The following is a 23,465-nucleotide window of genomic DNA, read 5'->3' as shown; positions in this document are numbered from 1 at the left end:
CATTAAAGAAAAAAGACAGGCATGGTAGTGCATACTTGTAGTCCCAGTTCTGGGGAGGCAGAGACATGAGGGTCCCTGGTGCTCCCTGGCCAGCCAGCCTAGACTCATTGGTGAGTCCCAGGCCAGAGAAAGACCCCATCTTACAAGTAAAAATGTCAACAGCTCCTGAAGTTCAGTACCTGAGGTTGACCTCTACCTTTCATACACATGTGCAGGCGCTTGTGTGAGCACACACACACACACACACACACACACACACACACACACACACACACAGACTGTATATATATATATATATATATATATATATATATATATATATGTGTGTGTGTGTGTGTGTGTGTGTGTGTGTGTGTGTGTGTGTGTACTCACCAGCAAGCTCTCATATACATACATACATACATATATATGTATATATGCATACATACAGAGAATAATTGAAGTGAGCTTTTAAAAACAGACCATCCCCACACTCATTTGCTCCATGGTTGATCATTTAGCACTAAGCTTTGTCTCTGCTGGAAGCTGGCTGAGTGACACCCCCTGCCTACGATAACAGTAGCAAGGCTGCTGACTACAGCGGAGCCCCCAGGAGCCAGGATGACCAGGGGTCCTTCCCACCTTACTGTGGGACTCGGGGCAGGTTGCCTTACTCCTCTACCTCAGTTGACTCAGCTTACAAACTGGACGTGATGGCACTGACCTCACAGGACTGTCATGGAATGGAATCAGCCAGAATTTCTCCAGTCTTGTGTTGAGCCCAGTGGAAAAGAGACTCTCAAGAATTTAATGGTTCTACGATTTCCTCTCCACCTCAAAAAGCAACATTGCCTCTCATGTTGTGGGTCTCTGCCTTGAAGCTGGGTGCTTCTATGCATGAGACTTCGTGTTACTTTTGACCAGCTCCTCATGACCACCTGACATGCTAGAGGTGACTCCTGCCTCGGCCAAGTATATAGTAGGTGCCCAATAAATGTCTAAGCAAGTCTTACCCCACTTACTAAGTTAAAACAGGAGGGTGTATTTTGTGTCATCTAGGACAAGCAATGTATGTAGGCTCTGACCTATCCCCTCTCTAAAATTCATGGTTTGGCGACATGTCCTACACATTAGATGCAGAGATCTTCATCATTAAACATTATCACCTTGAAGGCTAGAGTTGTAGCTCAGTTGGTAGAATACTTGCCCAGAGCATATGAGACCCTGGGTTCAATCCCCAGCATGGGATAAAACCAAGCTTGGTAATACTCATTTGTAATCCCAACACTAGGAAGGTGGGAACTGCAAGATTCAAAGTCCGAGGTTGGGCTTGGGCTGTAGCTCGGTTGACAGAGTGCCTGCCTGGCATGCACAAAGCCCTGGGTTCAGTTCCCAGTGCAGAATAAAACTAGATGTGGTGGTGGTATGTGTTGTAATCCAAGCATTGTGGGGAAAGAGGCAAAAGGATCAGAAGGATCAGAAGTTCAGAGTGGCTTGACCACACAGTGAGTTCAAGGCCAGCCTGGTGTACATGAGACTGTCCTCAAGGGGCGGATGGAGGAATGATTCAGGGAATGAAGTGCTCTGCCTCCACAAAAGCTGCCTGTGCATGGCAGCCTCCCTGTGGTTTTAGCACCCTGAAAATGGAGGGAGGGAAGGCCTGGGACAAGCTGGATAACTAGACTAGCCACATCAGTGTGTTCCAAGTTCCAATGAGAGATCCTGTATCAATTAATAAAGTGGAATGTAACCAAGGAAGACACCTGAGATCAACCTCAAGCCTCCACATTCACGTGCACACAATGCACATCCATGCAAGCATACACATACACACCTACATCCTACATACAGGTCATTCTTGACCATGTTGCAAACTGAAAGCCAGCCTGGGTTACCTGAGACCCTGTCTCAAAAAACAAAAAACAAACAAACCAAAACAACCTAAAACCTTGAGTTTTAATCCTCTCTTTCCCTCTAGTTCACTGGTGCTATAGTACTGAGAAGTTCTGGAGTGATCCCATGCCCCCGAATGCATCTTGCCCTGTTGAACACACCAGTAAGACCAGTTTCCTAAGGCGTTATGGATTGATTAATTGCTCAATCATTTAAAGACCCAATTAGCATCACCTGGCTCGTCCTGCAATCAGAGAGTAATTCTTAGGAGCCAAAGTACAGAGAAAATCTAATTTACCAAGCTGACTGGGAGACTCAGCCCCTGAGGCAGTGAGGGAGGTGTCTTTCAATAAAACTGCTCTGACAAAGACACAATAAGAGACGAACAATTTAATGCTATCCCCCGAAGTTATCAGGCCAGCGTCTTCCTCCTCAGAGCAAAGTGGAAGAAGATGGGTTTGACCAAGTCATGATTTGTCCCTCAGAGGGCCAAAGCTCTTTTGATGGAGAAAGACTGACCTGGTCTTCTTTTGCAGGAGCAATTCTTTCTTGGCCACAATTTTACCAATTGTTCGCAACTGCTCCTCCCTCACGCACACCGCTGTCTCCCTGCCCTGTGCCAGCTCCTCTTACTGTGGCTGTTGTTAATTTTTGATAATGCTGAGGTGCAAGGGACTTGGCAATTTCCCATTCCATTTCCATTGCAAGGTGACTCTGAACTGGCCTCCATTCCCATGGTTCCTTGTGTCTTTGGTTTATCACCAGTGGATATTGTCAGAACCAAAAGAAATATATGACTACTGTGGTGCCTATTAGCATTCCAAAGCTCCTCTTGGCCTCCAAGCTCACTCAGTACCTGTGGCTCCTCAGCTTTTCTCACCCTACCCATTTACCCTAACCCTCTCCAGCTCCTGGGCTTCCCTCCCCCAGCCTCTCATACCTGTATGACCCTGCCATTCAGGCCACGTGCTCTCTGCCCTCTTGACGCCCTCTGCCTTTTCCTCCCTTTTTATCTACCCTCCTCTCTCCCCTCTCATGGCACAGTTTGGCCTACTGGCATATTTAGTCCACTACTTTCTCAACCTGCTCTGGACTCTTCCAGATGCCTCTGATATCTCCATCAAAAACCTTCTCCTCAACCATACCATGCCCTCACTTGGTATAGTTACAACTGTCTGAGAATATTCACCCCCCCCCCCCACCCCACCTGCAACAAACATCATCTACCCACCTCCTCTTAAAGTTGGCCATGAAGTGCTTGGGAGCAGTCTACTGTTGGAGAAGATTTTCTGGGATGGATACAGGATATATGAAAGCCATGTGTATCCATTACTGACACGTTGCTCAGAGGTTTTATGAAGTCGCATCCCCAAAATAACCATTAGCAGGTTAAAGAGAAAGCCCTGATGCTGGGAATGTCTAGTAGGTAGAATGCTTGCAGTGTAAGCAGGAGGTCCTGAGTTCGGATCCCCAGCACCTATGTCAAAAGCCACCTCTAGTGGCATTGTGCCTGGGACAGCAGAGACAGGAGGGCTCACTGGTCAGCCAGTTCAGTGAAAACCCTGTTTCAAGGCAGAAGGTGACAGAGGAAAGCAGCTGAGATTGACCTCTGACCTCCACATGTGCACACACCTGTGAAGGAACACCCACATACAAGTGTACACACACACACACACACACACACACACACACACACACACACACACACAGGCACATGTGCGCACAGACTAAACGTAAGAAAAAAACTGTCACTTGTGAGCTCCTAGGGTCTTATTGTGCGTTTATGGGGCAGGCCAAGGGCAAATGTTGCCTCTGAGGCTTGGTCTATGTGCATATTCTTTTGCTGTTGGGAGATGTTGTGTGTCCACACAATGACCCAGAGCACTGGCCCCTTGCTAGTTTTCAAGTTCATGTTTGTTGTGTCAGACAAACTTCTATTATCAGAGATGTCTTTGCAGCAGAATTCAGACACTAATTAATTGGAATTAGTATAGACCTCACAAGTCAAGGGCGTAGGCTTCAAGACAGCTCCATGCCTCGGGCAGAAGCTGGGATCTAGGAGGCTTCCACACCACCTACCAAGCTGACTGGCTAGGGCTTCCCCTGCACCCTCAGCTGCAAGTCTCTACACAGAGCTGTGGTTTTGATTACAGTTTTTTATAAAGGAGAAAACTTCATGACCAGACCAGTGAGGAGCTGGAGAGTTGGGAAGTATCCAAATCTTCATGTATGGGATGGCTGTAGTGTAAGGCTATGCATATGCTCTGAGTGGAGGCAGACATGCTTGCATGTGAGATGTGCAGCATGACCTAGCCGGTTTCACAATCCCCCTTCTCACTTTCACATCTTGCCTCATGGACACCTGCCAGGGAAGCTCCGCAGAGCCACACCCAACAGATTGGCTGAATGGTTGGCACATTATTGAATGTCTCCAGCCTCCTTCTATCCCACAGAAGCCAGAGATTGAGCTGACATGCCAACCTCCAATCCCATGGCTCTGTCTCTTGTCCTGGACCTATTTAGGGCCCGGCTGAGTGACCTCATAGCCAGTCACTCACCTATGGTATCAGAGGCCCACAGGAGTGACTAAGACAGCCCCATCCCTCTGAATATCCCAAGAGCTTAGAAGCTCCATCCCAGACTAGAAAAACTATTAACAGTTTTATCTTGATATTTTTACTCAAGTTTATTCTTGGTTCATGTAAAAACAAATTGTGTCAACTTGACAGGCTGGAGAATCACCTAGGAGATACACCTGTGGGCATCTCTGTGCGAGAGTTTCTAGATTAGGTTAATAGAGATGCAAAGACTCACCCTGGGTATGGGCAGCACCATCCCATAGACCAGAGCCCTGGACTGAATAAGAGGGATAAATCGAGCAGAGCAGAGCATTCATCTCTCTCTGCTTCCTGACTGTGGATGCATGTGAGCAGCACACTCCTGCCACCATGCCTTCCCCACTGTGATGGACAGAACCCTCAGCTGTGAGCCAAGATCACCCTTCCCCACTCAAGTGGTCTTTGTCAGACACCTTGTCACAGCAGTGGAGAAAAGGAACAAATTGTTTGTTTGTGTTTAGAGAAAAGGAACACATAGTTTGTTTCTATTTAGAGAAAAGTAACAAATTCAACAACTTTGGTCTCATTTCAGATCAAACAAATAATACCTTGGGGGAAACAAAAAGAAATGGAAGAATGGATATTTCCATCCTGGCCTTGTTTGTTTGGTGTCTAATGGAGGTTTGGTTATCACATAACTCAAATGGAAACAGCAGCTTCTTCTCTGAGTTTAAACTTGATCCACAGTTTAGGGGAACACAAGATAACAACAGTCCCTGCTTTTTCCTGCTAATCTGTAACAGTGTTCACAAGTTTGCTTCTAAGTGGCTATGTGGGTGAGGCAGCTGTACCTCTTACGAAGCTGAGTGCAAACAACTTCATCGTTTTTTTTAATTAGAATATATACATTTCTTTCTGGGCCTTGTGCATGCCAGGAAAGTGTTCTCACATGAGTTATAACCCTCGCCCACATGTACATTTTGAATGAAAAGAGTCAGGTAGAGGGTTGGGAAGAGGACTCAGTAAAGTGTCTGCTGTGCAAGCATGAGGACCTGAGTTTGGATCCCCAGCACCCACATAAATGGCTGAGTATGTTCAGATTGGAGTAGGGGACTGAGAGGAGTAGAGGGAGGGGAAACTGTAACCAGGGTGTGAGAAAAGAATCAATTTGAGTATGGCAGTGTACACCTGTAACCCCAACACTGGGGAAATGGGGACGTTTGGGGGCTTGCTGGCCAGCTACTCCTGCCAAATGTGTGAACTCTGGATTCAGGAGAGACCCTGACTCAAAAAAAGAAATGTGGAGAGTGATTGAGGAAGACACCAGACTTCCACCTATAACTCCACATACAAGTGCACACATATGCACATGAACATACATACAAACACACATGTACATGAAAACACATACATGAGCACACAGGCAATCAAGTATAGGGTAGGGCATGCTAGTGCATGCCTGGAGATCCATCACTTTCAGATCAAATGTTGAAGAATCACAGCAAGTTCAAGGCCAGTGTAGCAAACATAGTAAGTTCCAGACTAACCAGGGCTATCAAGACTCAGCCAATAAATGAATGAATGAATGAATGAATGAATGAATGAATGAATGAATTCATTAATTAATAAGCCCCAGAGATCTAAGACTCAACCTAACTTGCACAGTCTGGAGATTTCAGATAGACACTGTTCTGTCACCAGTAAAGACTTCCTTAAATTAGTGACTCCTTTTTGAAACTTGGACGTGAGAACTGCACCTCCATTTTATGGCCTTGCCCATGTGTTATTTACCATCTTCACTGGCTTCTAGTTGACTTTCTCACCATATTTACTCTTACGTGCTTCCCCAAAACCCCTAGTACTCTCCAGAAGACAGAATGACAGTATAACCTCATGCTGTCAATAAATGAGGTGGTCCATTTGTCCTTGAAGGCATATAGGCATTTCCCCAAAACTCCAAACAGGTCAGCACGGCAACTCACACACTGGCAGATCCTCAGTGACATGCTTTCCTCTTTATAGCACTCACCAGGTCTACATGGCCAGCTCCTAGATGCATAGACAAATCATCAACCACAGTATGTCTCATAAGTGTTATAATGCAGGGGCCGGAGGTAGGGCTCAGCAGGTAAAGGGCTTGCTGCACAAGGACATGAATTCAAGAGATCAATCTCCAGTACCTATGTAAATAACTAGGTGCAATGATGCACACCTAGAATTCCAGCCCTGGGCAGGAAGAAACAGGAGGATTCTGGAGTTCACTAGCCATTGAGAGGTCCTGCCTCAAAATATAAAGTGTAGAGCAATTAAAGGAGACATTTGTTCTGGTTTCCTTTCCATGGCTGTGGTAATACCTTGACAGAAAGCAGCTTGGGGTGGAAGGATTTATTTTAACTCACAATTCCAGGTTGTGGTCCATTACCATGGAGATGCTGGGGGGCAGGAAGTTGAAGCAGCTGGTTGTATCACATCCACAGTCATCAGAGACAAAAGAATGTTGTGCTTAGTACTCAGCTACCTTTCTCTACTCATACATAGTCCAGGACCCAAACTCAGGGAATGGCATTGCCCACAGTGGCCTGGATCTGCTCACACCAACTGAGACAACTAAGACAGTCCTCTATAGACACACCCATGGGCCAACCTGGTCTAGACAGTCCCTCATGGAGACTTTCTTCTCCTGTGATCGTAGGTTATATCAAGTTAACAGTTAAAACTATCACAATACATCAAATTATGTTCAAGTTACACCACAAAGGGTGGAGCTGGTCTTCCTTTGCTCCTTTGGGGACCACAGAGAGAATTGCTCATTCTCATTCCAGAACAGCATGTACCTACCAGCTCCCTCCAACGTGGGCATCAGATGGCCCATCAGTCTGACTTCACTTTTTCTTGTTCTTTTTCCTTCCTTGCCTCCAGTGAGCTGCCTCACCCACCTCAGAACCTCATGGCCAGCTTGAGTCCTGCGCGCAGCCACTCAGTGACACTGTCGTGGGTCCGTCCCTTTGATGGAAACAGCCCAGTCCTTTACTACATTGTGCAACTGTCTGAAAACAGTAAGTAGCAAAACAAACTGTTCAAAACAGAAACTAGATGTGTGTGTGTGTGTGTGTGTGTGTGTGAGAGAGAGAGAGAGAGAGAGAGAGAGAGAGAGAGAGAGAGAGAGAGATGTTATGAGGCATGAGGGTGAGCCTGTGCAAGCTTGGAGTCCAGAGAAGGACGTCAGGTGTCCCGCTCTGTCACTCTCCACCTTATTCCCTTGAGGCAGGGTCTCTCCCTGCACCTGGAGCTAGGCTGGAGGCCAGCAAGCCCCAGTGATCCCCCGTCTCTGCCTGCCACAGCACTAGGGTTTCACCTGGACTTTTTACAGGTCCTCAGGCGTGCACAGCAAATGTTCTTACTAACAGAGCCACCCCCCCACACCCCTTACCCCTACCCCCACCCCCTGCCCCCACCCCCACCCCAGACCCAGACATCAGATTTCTTCCTACTTTACAAGTAGCAGAGCAAAAGCAAGCTGGTAAAGAATAGGGAAGGGCAATACAGCTGGGAGAAGGAGGCATCCTTGATGGGCTCTTTTTAAAAATAAAAATATTTTTATTTTATAATTAATTTAATTTTACATATCAGCCATGGATTCCCCTGTCCTCCCTCCACCTACCCCCCAGCCTTCCTCCCTAATCCACCCCCTATTCCCACCTCCTCCAAGGCAAGGTCTCCCCTGGAGAGTCATCCCAGCCTGGTAGATTCAGGTGAGGCAAGTCCAGTCCCCTCCTCCCTACACCAAGGCAGAGCAAAGTGCCTCAGCATAGGCACTAGGTTCCAAACAGCCAGCTCATGCACCAAGGACAGGTCCCGGTCCTACTGCCTGGAGGTCCCCTAAACAGTTCAAGCTAATCAGCTGTCTCACTTATCCAGAGGGCCTGGTCCAGTTCCATGGGGGCTCCTCAGTTATTGGTTCACAGATCGTGTGTTTCCGCTAGTTTGGCTATTTGTCCCTGTGTTGTTTCCAATCATGGTCTCGATATTTCCTGCTCATACAATCCATCCTCTCTCTCACCGATTGGACTCCCGGAACTCTGGCCTAGAATATCCTTAATGGGCTCTTGAGAAGGCCTGAGCTTGAGATCAGTCCCAACAGGATAGGAGTCCATGAGACTGCCTCAGGGGTCCTAGGGGACAGTGTTATCCCTGGGACACATTGGAAAAGGGGTTACAGTATCTTCTGAAGCTGACTTCAGAGTGGGCAATAGCAAGCCTTTTGCATCTTGGGAAGTTTTATAACTGGAGTCCTGGGCTGCTTGCTACCTGTCACTTGCAGAAACCCATGCATGAGCGAGATAGGAACTGAACCTTTAGAACTGCACGTTGTTCAGAGAGCCAGCCACCTGAGAGCTCAGTGGTTAGCATCCTACATATCTGTCTATGGGGGAGGGGGGAAGGGGCAGGCAGTCAATCATCTCAGAGCTGTTCATCTCCTCAGGAGGTCAGCAGGTTTCTGAGACTTGCCGTGTCTGTGTGCCTCCTTTCAGCCCTGGCCCTCTTCCTTCTCTCTGCATGTTTGGACTCGGGCACTCATGAATCACTGAGTCCAGTTAGCGCCTGCTCTAGGCATCCTTGTACTCCTCCAGGGCACAAGGGCTGGGAGGGGTTAACCCAGGATAAGCCATGGTAACACATGAGTGCTGATTCCTTCCTATGGTGTGGAGCAACGGTGTGTCTTTACAAAGCAGAATATGAGGTGGTGCTGAGTAGGAAGTAGCCCTGTGGCTTCCTTCCTGCCTCCAAGCCACTTCCTTAAGCAACCCTGGCTTCTTCCAGCCTGGCTGTCCACCCTCCACTATCCCTGTGCCTTCTCCTTTCTGAGCCCCCCTAATATGCCAGCACATCATTTCCTTAATGACACACACCAGGGATGGGGGGGGCAGTCAGCCATGACAAGGACAGAGGTACAGCCACACACTGTGGCCCTCGGCAAACTGAGGAGTGTTCCCTTTCATCTTTTAGGGACGTCAACTCAAATAAAGAGGGATCCCTGATTTTACCACAGAAAAGAGTTTCAGGGTGAGTCAGTGAGGAACCAAGTCTGAGTGTATTCAAAGACATTTTCTTTTTTCTCCCCAGAACTGAGGACCAAACCCAGGGCCTTGCACTTGCTGGGCAAGCGCTCTACCACTGAACTAAATCCCTAACCCTCAAAGTCATTTTCAATACAGATTTTAGGCAGGAGGATTAGGAGAAAGTGGGGTGCTTGGGAAGAAAGATAGGTGTGGACTTCTCAAAGAGGAGTCGCCCCTCCTAACCTTTATAATACTCATGAAACACCGTCTTGGTGGGGGTTGACTATGTCACCCTCAAAGGGTCACTGAGGAATCTAAATAAGGTCACAGGGGTATGCTATGGGGCACTTGACAGGATTGCAATTGTTAAAATGAAACTCTAGTTGGAAGGGATGCAGGACAGTACGGTATCTTCACTGTAAATGTCAACGGTCTTAAGATTCCAGAGAGGAATGAGCCCCACCCAGGGTCGCATACATTCGGGCCCCAAGCCTGCTTCCTGGTTGTGTTACCATTCTTCTTTGAGATGCCTCTAGAGAAAAGAGCATCATCTCTGTGCTGGCCATGTTCACAGCAGACGCTGCTGCCTGAGGTGGAATTTTTTTTTTCTTTACAAGACAGGGTTTCTCTGTGTTGTCCTGAAACTCACTCTGTAGACCAGGCTGGCCTTGAACTCACACAGATCCGCCTCAGCCATAACAGCAGGCTTGGACACAACTCAGAGGGAAGTACTGTAGTCAGGCCTTTCTCTCTCCTTGACCTCTGACCTAGCTTCCTTCCATAGAGAAAGCTGTACTGGGACCAGGACCTGTTTAATCCCCAGCCAGAGAGGGACATGCCGGCATTATTTATTAAAATAACCTTTCACAGGACAAGGTTTTCCTGAGGATGTCATGGCTGCATGGCCTTTGACAGGAATATGTGTGGAGAGAATGTGACAGGAACAGCGAGCTCTCTTGTCATCAGAAGTTGACAGATATCCACCATAACGACAGCTCCCGGCGGGCATCCATCTCCGGGAGACAAAGAGCCGTGTTCTCTCTCCTTTGTGTTCCTGTCCCTACAGTTTAGTAGCTACTCAGCAGATGAGGTAACATGAATCTGTGGCAGAGCCACCAGGATGGACTGCCGTATGACGCTATCCCTGGGGAATGTGAGCAGACACCCACTCACCAAATAGAAAACCAGCAACAGACCACAGTAACGATACCACCAAGACCAGTGAGAGTTTGGGGGTCACCCACAGGAATATGGGGTTACTTACAGGAGCAGGGACCCCTCAAAGGCAGCCACATCTTCAAAACGCACCCCAGTGTGGGTGATGATGACTCATAAAAGCTGGAGCCCTGGAGCTCTCTGCAGGACTTCCAGGCAGCTCCACAGGTCAGAGTCTCCTCCTCTAAGCCATCTTCAGTGCTTCTATAACTTTGGGGAAGTAGAAAACCTGTGCATCTGGTAAGTTTCAGGAACTTCCTGAGACCTTCCACTTGTTTGTTTCCTCAATCCTAAGGAGCCTCCCTCCAGCATGGGATGTCGCAGTTGAGAGCAAAGTGCTACACAATATGACATTCTGGGAAGCCTTCCATCAGGAAACTGTTCTGCCTTCCCTAATCGACACCAAAAGGGGCACTGATTCAAAATACCACACAAGTCATTTCCCAACTGACAGCAAGACTTATTTTTCCAGTCAAGCATACCATCTCAATCTGAAGCAAGCTTTTCTTATGCGAGCATCCGTCCATCCATGTTGATTGACATCTGCTCTTCACCAGGCAGTTTGTTGTGTGCTGGAACACAGACATAGAATGACCAGCCTCAACTCCAGACAACAACAAATTGGTCAGATACATTAGTGCTCAAGGCTTGGTTGGCAAAATACCTGATGCACAAACCTGAAGACCTGAGTTTGATCCTCCAAAATATACAATAACAATCTGAGAGCGGTGCAGCTTTGTAATCCTGGTGCTGGAGAAGTGGAGACAGCTGGGTCCCTTGTGTTCACTGGTCAGCTCATGGAGACAAGCCAGGTCCCACTGAGAAATCTTGTCTGGAAAAATCAATGTGGGCAACTGGGAAATGATGCCTGATATTGACCTCTGGTCTCCACATGTACAATATGTATGTATGTGTTAGGGTCCATATGACACTACTTTTTGTCTCTTGTGTGTTGAGATTCTTCAGTCAAACCCAGTATCTATTGCATGCTAGAAAAGCCCTTCATCACCCAATTACCTTGCCAGCCCCTATCTGTCACTACCCTTGACAAATGGTAACCAAGAGCGCACACTAGAAAAGTTTGCAAGTATTTTTCAAGTACTTCTGTTTGTTAAGAAAGTGTCAAAGAATGGTGCTGGCTGGTCCCTCATTACTCTGTTGACCCTCTCAGCTGGACCCAGCTTGGCGTCAGCCCTTCAGCCTGCCAAATGTTGAGAGGGCAAGACAGTTGCTGCATGCCTTCAACCATGCAAGATAAGTCTGTGGCCTCGATGGAAGCAGCGTGTGTTGCTACCAGTTGGTTGGTTATGTGCCTTCCTATCACAGCAAATCGGAGGATTGCCTCTGTCATCTGGACCCGTGATGAGCTTTTTATTTTTATTAGGAATGAGTGCCGTTAAGAAGCAGCTGAACATGCAGGCTAATTACAGCCAGAGAGAGCCGCTTAGCAGCGGGCATACTGAAATGGAGATTGTATTTGGCCCACACTCAGCACTAAGAAGTGGACAGTGCTAAATAACCCCAGCCACCCAACATGCCAGCTACTTGGGGGAGCAGCTGCCGCCAGCTCCTCCTAGCAGGCTGACAGGGCTGCTGTTCTCCTGAAAGCCCTGGATCCAATAGGAACCAGGCAGATGCAGCTCAGTGGCTGAGGCAGGCCTTCCTAATGCTTTCCTTCAGCATACTCCTGCCATCACAGAAGGGCTTTCTGAGATGTATAGAGCACCGTGGCAGGTTCCTCTTGCTGTGATGTTTGATGGTTCTCTTGTCACAGGTGCCTCCCAGTGAACTGGGGGCATAGACAGGATGGCAGTGCCATCACGCTGGTTCAGGGTGCCCACCTAGTGAGCTGAGGTAGGCAGGTAGTGAGGTTCCAGGAGCAGGGTTGGGGATCCAAGGTGCAGGGCCTCTGGTAGCTGAATATACCAGACTCTTAGCTAGCATTCAAATTTGGTTGCAAAATGAAAAGCATTTTTCTCACTCTCTAAATTCTGTACTGACTATAGCCAAGAGTGATGTGTCTGTGGGGTCATGGTTAAAGGGAGCTGTCAGAAAAAAAACTTGAAAAGCTCTGAAGTGAACCAAAGATGCAAATGAATGCAGCTCTCACCAGGCATGTCTGATTTCACAGAGGCGGCTCTTTGGGCCATCCTACAACTCTGTAAATTCTAGAAAAGTTGCTGCAATTCCAATGATTCATGTCTATAAAAAATGCAAACGGGTGCAAGTAGATTTTATGTTGTAGAAGGTAAGTTGTACCTGATTGTAGCTCTGTGGATATTGATCAGTTCTACATCTGTTTGTCAATTCATTTTGGCATTATTGATGTACGTGTGCTGTTTGTTTCTCTCCTGACACGGTTGGAACAGCTTATTGGAATCAGGGAGCTAATTAAAACTTGATACAGGGGCTAGGGAGTCCAGCCAGGGAGCTCCGGGTTCAGGGAGAGACCCTGCCTCAAAAGTAAGGTAGAGTGCAAATGAGGAGCACACCCGACATTGACCTTGTTGTCTGCACACACACTTGCTCATGTGCGTGCACAACACACACACACACACACACACACACACACACACACACACACACACAGAGTGAGCACATGTTCAGTGTTCACTCTGTATTTGTAAAAGAGCCATGATGCTCCTTTTTATAAATTTATCACTGAACTTAAATGAACATTTGTGAAGTATTAAAAATGCACATTCTCAATGTAACACCACAAGTTTCCATAGCAACCCTGATGTTTAGAAGAGGCCATTTTAGTTCCTAAACGAAGTCCCTGCCTGTTTTCTGTCGGCTGAATTAGAGTTGCAGCAGTCTTTTACCAGTTAGTAAGAAAAATCAAGTCATTGCTCCATAATATTTTTTAATATTTTTAAGGTAGAGCCTACTAACATTTGTCTCCCAGCAAGGTATTTGGAGTATATTTATATATAAAAAAAACATAAATACCTTATGATACTTACTTCTTGGGTTTTGTTTTTAGTAAATGTGAGTGTTTATAGCTATGATTTTTGTATTTCTAAAATTTAAATTTAGTCATAATATAAAATACATTTGTGCCTTTATTACAAATTTATATATGCTCATAGCCTGGTATAGGCGTGCACACCTGTAACTCGTTTACTTGGAGAATTAAGGTCTGAGGCCAGCCTGAGCTACATAGTGATGCACTGTCCCCAAAGGAAAAAATAATAATACATAGTCACTACAGTCCTTCGTCCCATGCTTGGGTCACTCTTCCCTACCTCCTCCAACACTGGCTCTGTGTCATTCAGTCCCTCTCTGCCTTGAGTTCCCCCTCACTTCTGTTCCCTTTGCCTAAAGGAGAGAGAGGGCTCTGCAGTCATCTTAGTTCCCCAACCCTCCTACTCCTCCTGCTCACTACTGAAGCCACATCACCTTTGTTCCAAAGGACTCCAGGCCACACCAGCCATGCCCCTGCCACGCCCCTGCCTTTCCGTTCTCAGAACGCTTCCTCTTGATAGCTCCTTCCACTCTGACAGCATCCTGAACTCTTTGCTCATATGGCCCCACCTCTGCCTCTTTCTTCACTCTTGTGTTTGTATGCAGGGTGAACATGTGCACGCAGATAAGATATGCACTTATGTGCACCTGTGTGTGGAGATCAGAAGACAACCCCAGATGTCATTCCTCAGGTGCCATCCACTTTAATTTTTTGAACATAGTGTTCTCTCACTGTCATGGAACTCACCAAGTAGGCTATGATGGCTGGCCAGTGAGCCCCAGGGATCAGCCTTCATCTCTCCAGCACTGGATGACAAGCACACATCACCATGCCTGGCTTTTTGTGTGGTTCTGGGGGTTGAACTCGGGTCCTCCTGTTTATTTAGCGTTTTGCAGGTTAATCTGTCTCTCCTCTGCTTCACCCTTACCTCTTGTTTTCCTATGTCTCTACGTACGGAGACTCAAATGCAGACTCACTTTTCTCTCCTGCCCCTTATGTGTTGGACCCAAAGACTTAGATCACAGCCTCCTCATCCAGCTGCTCGCCCAATGAGCCTGAGTGTCTCCCCTGTTCACCTCTCCCATACTGACTCTCCAATGTGTCAGCTCCCCTGAGCCCCAATCTGGAGGCCAGTGTCTACCAAGAGCCTACGCCTGAATGTCCCCCAGGCTCAATCGAGTCCACCTGTCTACAGTAGCACTTGTCACTGTGCCCCAAGTGTGTCCACCCCTGGGCTAGAGATGTGAACTACACTCGACCTCTGCCACATTCCCCCACAATCCACATCCCTTCCCCACATCTCCAGGACCACTGATGGAGGATGACTGCTGATCTGTCCTGTTGCCCTGTGTGTGTGTGTGTGCCCTCCTCAAGGCCACCCCTCCTTGAGCCACCAGAGGCAGCTCCAGAGCAATGCCTAAGGGGAGCTTGGCTCCACTAAGGAAACGTGTAGGAAGTGTTATCCCCATTCCCACATCTAGGAGGCGCTGTTATAGGTGCTGAACCATGCCACTAGGCCCAACCAAGGGAAGTCCTCCTGCGGAAACCCTTTTGAGGGAGCAGTATGTGCACCCGTGGAACAGGACCACTTCATAACACAGGCTTTCCCAAAGGTTAACCTATTTGCAGCCAGCTTGCTATCTTAAACCCATCCTCTATAGAACTCATCACTTGAAGAATAGATTCTGGGCTGATTAGCGTGGGAGACAGTACCATTCATCACCTGGCCACCACCTGCCTCTTCAGATTTGTCTCCAGCCACTTACGGGTTCGCTTTTTGTGCTTCGGCAGCAAGCACTGTTGAACTTCTCTGAGCATGTCTGAGAACTATGTATCCCTCCATCCCCATTCCCAACATTCTGTGGTCTGCTTCTACTTATCAGTTCTGGTCAGGTGTTGACCTGGTGTCAAGGCACATCCTGTCTCCCCCTAGGGAGTACCTAATCACTAGTCTGTCTTTCCACAAAGATCGCCTAGGTTGTGCTATCCCCATCTTCTCCTCCAGGAGGCGCAGCCACAGGCCGTCTCTGGCATGGGACGCACAGTCCCGGCTCCTCTGGGTGCTGTCCGTGGTGCTGAACCATCCGCTGGGCGATGGCAGTCCTTAGTGTGACAGCAAAGACAGGAAGCAATTGTGGTGACTAATCCCATCCTTCAGGTTTGCAAAGACATCCTCCTATGTTTTCAGCAGATTCATGGTTCCAAGACCCACATCTTCTGATAGCTGTGCACTTGTGTATTTTTTTTTTAATCCCCAGCACAGCTGGACACATTTTTCCAAGTTAGTTGGCATTTTGTACTTTTTCTACTGTGATCTGTCAATTTCCTTTCTCCCCTTTTTCTCACCAGTATTTGAGGTGGGTTTTTTTTTTTAAATGTCATCTTTTGACAAGCCTTTTTGTTTTGTGGGGTTTTTTTTCCAATTTTCTTTTTACACTTAATTTTTATAGATTTTATTTATTTATATTTTAGTCAGGGTTTATGTATTTCAGCCTGCTCTCAAATTTGCTGTGTAGCCAACAATGATTTTGGAATTCTAATCCTGCTGCCTCTACCTCCCAAACGTGCTGGGGAGTGAGTCCAGGGCTCAGTGCATGTCCCTACCAACTGAGCTGCAAGCGACCCAGCACTGTGCGTTCTTCCTGGCAAAGAAGTATTTGAGTCTTATATAATTTAGTTTGCTGAGACTTCTTTTATGTTCTCTTCCACGTGCTTCTACATTTGGCTATTTTAGCATTCTTGAGCATAAAATAAATGTCATAGATTTTTCACCTTTATTTTAAGGGGTGAATTTTCCACATATTCAACTCTTTAATTCAGTTAGAATATAAGTATACTATATAGCATGACATACAGCTTTTTCTTTTTCTCATTCTACCCTCATGGTTTATTGAACAATCCACTTATTTATAATGTTAATTTTTCACATGCTAAATGTATCTGCCTAAAAAAAAAAAAAAAAACCAGACTGGATGTGGTGATGCCACACCCTTGATCTCAGTACTCTAGAAGAGAAGCAGAGCAAGAGAATCACTGTGAGTTGTAGGCTAGCCTGATCTACATAGCAAGTTCCAGGACAGCCAGGGTTACATAGTGATACCCTGTCTCAAATTAAAAAACAGTTTGGGAGTTATTTGAGTCCAGTCAATAGTCAGTCATCATCAGGGTGTTTGGTTGTTTGTGGTTGGTGGTGATGGTTTGGTTTTAGTTTTGGTTTTCATTTGTTTGTTTTTCTACTTACAGTTTTCGTAACATTTTAATGGTTTTAGCTCCAAATGCATTTTAATGATGGCATGACTCCCCTCATCCCCCTAGAATTTACTATTTCTCCTCATAAGAAAATGGAACTATTTTGTGAAATTTCCAAAAAAAAAAAAAATTAAAAAAGAAAGAAAGAAAAGAAAAGAAAAGAAAAACAGTCCCACAGAGGTACTCTTTTTACTTTGAGACAGGGCCTTGTAATGTGGTCAACAGTGGCCTCAGACTTGCCATGATCCTCCTGCCTCCATTTCCCAAGGGCTCAGATGACAGAAGTGTGTGACCATGCCTGGTTCCCATTGAGTTTTTAAGTGGGGAGTTAAAGCTGTGGTGAGTTCTTTGAGGAACAACTTCTTGGCTGTTCCATCTGTCTATGTGGAGGGTCCTACACTTATGCACTTCCTTGCTGTATGGCTTTGCAAGCCCTGCAGGTCGGTAGCCAGGAGCACTCCACTCTTTCCATCAAGGCTGTCCTAAGGCATTGATTCTCAACCTATGGGTCACAACCCCTTTGGGGAGTCACATGTCAGACTACATATCAGATGTATATGTATGAATCATACAGTATGATTCATAACAGTAGCAAAATTACAGTTCTGAAGCAGCAGTGAAAATCAACTTTATGGTGGGGGGTCACCACAACTTGAGGAAGTGCATTAAAGGGTCTCAGCATTAGGAAGGTTGGGAACCTCTGGCCCAAGGAGTCACTTCATCACTTTGTAAGTGGGTTTCTCTCCGTCACCTCCCAGCTTGCCATGGTTGGAACAAAGGAGGTCTATATTCCCCACTTCCTAGTCTCTTATTATTCTAATGATTTCTGTTGATCCTCTTAGTTTTCAAAGTAAACAACCATATCTTCTCCAAATAATAGAATTCATTGTCTCCTCTTTGTTTTTCCTATCTTGCTGGGCTATCAGAATACTTTAAATGGTAATGAGCTGGTAGAAGCTCCCCTTGGTTTTCCCCCCCCTGATCTCAGTAGAGTGTCTTTCAGGATTTCAGAGCTTTGTATAATATTGATTTCTTTTTTGTTATATATTGAGTCATAATTTGCATAGAACAAAACACAGAGATCTAAGTGAGCTCTGACAAATCCATCTATACCTGTAGTCCACGCTTTGAACAGGATGGGAATCATCTCAACCTTCTAGAACATTCGCCGGGTCTCTGTCCAGTCACTCTTCCTGCTTCAGAGGCGAGCACCTTCTAATTCTCACCTCCACAGCTGAGTTTCACCCGATTGTGAACCCGACAGAAGCAAACAAGAGGCTGGTTGGGAAGATCGATATTTCCGCAGTGTAACCCATCCCTCCCAGTCTGTGTTTTTAGGATTTTCAAGTTTATGTAGAAGGTTTTTTGTTTTTTGTTTTGATTTTTGTTTTTATTTCTAAGTGCCCATCAGCATTCTTTAAGGGCAGCCATATGGGAAACAAGAACTATCCATTTCTTCCACTTTAAGCTGCCTCCCCATATACACCCCTCCCCCCACACACACACTGCCATCCATTGTGGAGCCTGTCAGAGCAACTTCAGGTGAACTGAAGCCAATGCAAACTCTTCCATCCATTACTAGATGTGGGAAGACACCTGGGCAGAGCTTCAGTCCGTCTGGGAGACAGAGGACACTCAAGAACTCAATTCACCAACCCAGGGACACAGGGCCTGGCCTAAGTGAGCCTCTGAACAGTTGCCAGGGAACTGTCCCTGAGAGTCAGGTCCCTCAAAGGAGGGACTGTCGCTCCACAGGAAAGGCCTCTTGGAAGTGGACCATATATGAAAACGTGTAGGATGTGGATGTATGCACCACCCTCCCAGGAGCTCCAGGATGTAGACACCTGGATGCAGTGCATATTGTGGGGCCCTGGACGTGCCCAGCATGTGTATTTGCAAGAGGAGAAGGTTCCTCAGGCCAGGAGAAGCCAGGGGCAACAATTAAATGGATTCCTTTTTTAAAAAAGGCATTTTCTATGGAGTAATATATATTTTAAGTCCAGGGTTGCTGCTAGAAAAATGTTAGCAGATACACAAAGAAAGACTTGCTTATCTGCCTCCACCACAACCAGCTGTTGCTGGCAGCCTAGTGAATTCCCTTCCACATTGAAAAGAGAAGCTTATGAGGAACACCAAGAGAGGGGCCGCAGGACACCAGGCTCGTCCCACACAGAGCTGTTGAACACGCTTTGAGGCGGCAGAACTTGGCAGGAGTCTAGAGAATTTAGAGTGAGGCTCCAGGCAGGATCGGGGGAGGGTCGTGTGAACAGTCATCTGTCCCTCCATTGCTGATGGACTTCCGAAGATGGGGGAACCAGGAACAGCCTGGTCCTTAGGAAGCAGGAGGCTTCTGAGGAGCATAGACCTAGGCAGAGCATCCATGGCCTTGATGAGCAGCTGCGTTTGAGAGGCTGTCCCGGGGTTCTAGTAATGATAGCAAGGGTAGAATATTCTAGAGTCTGCAGTGGTCTGTTGTTTTACATCCAGCCTGCCTATGCTTAGTTTTGTTGTCTGTCTGTCTGTCTATCTATACATACCAAAGGCTGACTTCAGACTCACCATGTAGCTGAGAATGACCTTGAACTAACTCCTGATCCTTCTGCCTCCGCCTTCTGAATGTTGGGTTGACAGGCCTACTCCACTACTCCCAGTTTATATGGTGTGACGTTTGGAACCCAGGACTCTGTGTTTGCCAGGCAGCCACTCTACCAACTACATCCCCAGCTCACCCGTGCTTCCTTTGTGAGTGCACGTGTGTGTGTGTGTGTGTGTGTGTGTGTGTGTGTGTGTGTGTGTGTGTAGGAGTACACTCACCTATGCATATGGGTATATAGAATAGAAGTTGACATTGGGTATCTTCCTCTATTGTTCTCTGCCTTGATTTTTGGAAACAGGGTCTCTCATTGTGCCTGGAGGTCACCATTTTGGTTAGACTAACCAGGCAATGAGCCCTGGGACCCACCTAACTCTATACCCCCAGGACTGAGGTTACAGACATATACCACTGTACCCAGTTATTACAAGACTGCTGTGAATCTGAACCCAGGTCTTCATGCTCATACCAGAAGCCCTTTATCCACTGAGGCACCTGTCAGCACCCCTCAGCGTTCTGAAGGAGTGGAGCATGGGTGTCAGTTCTGGTCCAAAGCTAGCTTCTAGAGAACACTCTCTGAGGCTCTGTACTTCTCTGAGCCCCCTTCCTCGCTTCGCTGGAGGCCAGGACTCTCCCACCACACAGAGAACCTGGAAGCATGATCTCGTTCTTTCTCCTAATGCCACAAGTGTCTTTTCATGTCCGGACCCCGCTATCTCATGCGCCGTACCGTGGGAGCTCATTTGCTCTGCTCTGCAAGCCGCTGCTGACTGTCATCGCACAGTATGTTAAACATCTTCCTCCACGCTTGCTATTATGTCCTTAAAAGCTGACGGGCTTTGTGCTGTTTTGCTTGCCTTCGTGGTGGAGGCTTTGTTCTCTGCGCGTCAGATGGGTCCTGGGGCTGTCTTTGAAACTTATCTCACAGGGGTGTTTGCTGATGATAGCCTTTGGAGCTGTTAGGAAGTGCTTCGCGCATGGCTTCCTTTTCTGTGGGATTTTTGCATAATGAGCCTCAAACTAATAGCATTTGTTTCCCTTTTAAGATGCAGCCCAAGAGAAAGCACCTGTCACAGGTATTGATGGACACTGTAGGGGCCCAGAGATGGACTAGGATGGGAGTGGGTACCAGGGCTCATCTCCAGGTGGCTATCTGCCTTTATGGGGAAGGAACATCATGACCAATATCTCCTCCATGGGCCTGTACTTGCCTTTTGGAAGTCTCTAAACATCTTGACCTATACACAATCATAATTTCTTCCTGTGTTCTGGTGCATGGAGAGGCCAGAGGCATCCTACCTCCAAAGCTGTGTACCTTCTTTTTCTTTAAGACAGGGTCTCTCACTGGAATATACCAATGAGTCTACACTGCCTGATCATAAAGCCCCAGAGATCCACCTGTCTCCCGCTCCCCCCCACCATGGCATTGCAAGTGTACACTGCCTCACCGGGCTTATTACATGAGTGCTGAGGACCCAAACTCACAAGCTCATGCTCGTGCATTTCTGTGCTTTTTAGTGATGGAGAAAACAAGGACCGGGGGATGGATAAATGGCTGGGATAGTCCAGGTTTTGCATGGCTTATGAAAATATGGAGCTCAGCTCTTGTTACAACAACAACACAGGACTCAAAGGGTGTCTGCTACAACCTTGCCCAAGTCTTGTCCCTGTTGCTATGACAGAACACCCTGACCAAAAGCACCTCAGTGGAGGAGAGAGTTTATTTGGCTCACATTCCATCATTTCAAGGAAACCAAGGCAGGACTCACTGCATCACATCCTCAGTCAAGAGTAGAGAGAGACAAACACCCACGCTGCCTACTAGCTGCTTCGACTCAGCCAGCTTTCATCACTCAGATGTAGTCCAGGGTCCAGCCCACAAGACAGTGCCACCCACATTCAAGAGGGTCTTCCCATATCAGTTAACCTACTATAGAGACTCCCTCACTGATACGCCTGGAGGCTTGTCTCCTAGCTGCCTTTATATCCTGTCAGTCAATATTCACCTCTAGCCAAGAGGGGCATTTGGTGGCTGCTGCTTCCAGTGGGTACAGGTCCCCTCCTGTGCCGCTGCTCTGCCCCAGAGGTCCTCAGATGCTTCACAGAGCATGTTCCACAGCTGAAACCACTCACTCCGTCCTCTAGGGCTACAGCATGGAGAGTGAGTGGGCCTGCTTTGCCTGGAGCTCTCAGGTACCCTCTGCTCCAGCTGGTGTGCAAATGCACGAGGACTCAGGTACTTGCACATGTGCACACAAACATACTCATGTCTTCCCTCTTCTCCTTTTTTGGTGCATTTGTGTTTGTGTGAACAGGTTCCTGTGTACTTGTGTGTACATGTGTGTGGAGGCCAGAATTCAACCATGTGTGTCCTTCCTAGGCACTGTCCACTATTTTGGTTTACACATGACTATGAATGACTCTCTGGCCTGGAGCTCACCAAGTAGGCTAGGCTAGCTGACCAGAAAGCTCTAGGAACCCTCCTGTCTCCGCCACATTGCCTTGTTACATAGGTTCTGGGAACTGGACTCAGGTGTTCCTGCTCGCCAGGGAAACACTTTATCCACAGAGCCATGTTCTCACCCCTTGATAGGCCTGCTCTTGGAAAGGACTCAAATCTCCCAGTGCAGACCCCACTCAGTGTTTTGCAACTGGACTCTCGCTTGACCTCAGACCAACAGTTCACCAACATACCCACCTTTTTGATATTTTTTCTTTTAGTAAGCTTGCCATTTTACTCTAGCAGAATTAACCCGCATACCCCACCCTGAGACTCCCTATTTCTAACACTTCAGTTGGTGCACTGTGTTTCTCAGAGCTGAGAGGCCCACACTGAGCCATGCTCACAGAACCCAATGCTGGCTTCAGATACCTTGTTTCCTTTGCTGTTTGCTTCCTGTCTTAGAGCCCCTCCTGGAACCCCTCAGGGTGTTCAGTCATCATGTCTCCTTGGCCTCATGTAGCAGGACAGTTTCTCAGATGTCCCTCCTTTGTGGTGACCTTGATAGCTTTGAGGAGAGCTGACAGTTTTAAGAATGCTGCTCAGTTGGAGTTTGCCTGATGCTTCTCTTATGGTTAGCCTGTGTGGGATAATGCCCTTCTCCTCAGATCATGTCAAGGGCTCTCACTGTCAGTTTGACTTAACACCATCATTGTTTGATGAGCTCTCTGTGTGTGTGTCTCTCTGTGTGTGTGTATGCATGTTCTTGTGTGTGGGAACCTGTTCTTGTGTGTAGAGGCCAAAGGACAACCTTAGATAACTTCCTCAATCTCCACTCACTTTTTTTTTTGAGACAAGGTCTCTCATTGAACCTAGAGCCCACCCATGATGCTTATCTGGCTGGCTGGCTAGTGAACCCATATAACTTCCTGTCTCATCTCCCTAGTACTGGGATTACAAGTACCAGCCACCATGCCTGACATTTGAAAACAAACAAACAAACAAACAAACAAACAAAAACATCGACTCTGAAGGTTGAACTCAGGCCCTCATAGTTGCCAGGCAAGCATTTTACTGACTGGACTGTCTCCCCTTGAGACATCTTTTAAGCTCTGGCAATCTTAGTTTAGCCATGCCCGGCTTCAGCTCTCAGCTGCACCTGTCTTGAATGTACAGTAGAGTCCCAAGGAATGCAACATGTGTGCTCACATGTACTGTCTGCAAGGACAACTTGGCATGATGGGAGGGGTCTCTGGTTAACATGACACTTGTGGGATTGGACTGTGACAAGCTGGGATCCTGATGGGTGATGGGCACAGGAGAATGCTCGTCTTGGCCATCTCAGTGACTTCTCTAGTTTCCACAGCTGGGCAACAAAGAGACATGACTGAGTTCACCGAGGAGTGCTAGTGCTCTGTGAGACTAGTGAACGTGTGGGGGTGGGGTAGCCCAGCCTCAGTCATCTCTCGTGTGTCAGTGAGGCCAGCTCTTCCCCCAGCTGGTGATGAAC

General features: G+C 47.2%; 1 protein-coding gene across 1 annotated transcript in view; it reads left to right on the top strand.

Annotated features, from left to right (window-relative positions):
* Sdk1 (sidekick cell adhesion molecule 1) overlaps positions 1–23,465 on the top strand; it is a 960,116-nt gene that overhangs the window by 706,526 nt on the left and 230,125 nt on the right. The window contains exon 14 of the mRNA XM_036172523.1: positions 7,350–7,486. Coding sequence (XP_036028416.1) covers positions 7,350–7,486 — 137 coding nt within the window. The remainder of the gene's footprint in view (positions 1–7,349; positions 7,487–23,465) is intronic.

The sequence above is a fragment of the Onychomys torridus genome, chromosome 22 (assembly GCF_903995425.1).
Source record: "Onychomys torridus chromosome 22, mOncTor1.1, whole genome shotgun sequence".
Lineage (NCBI taxonomy): Eukaryota > Metazoa > Chordata > Mammalia > Rodentia > Cricetidae > Onychomys > Onychomys torridus.
This window is presented reverse-complemented; position numbering and strand designations above follow the sequence as displayed.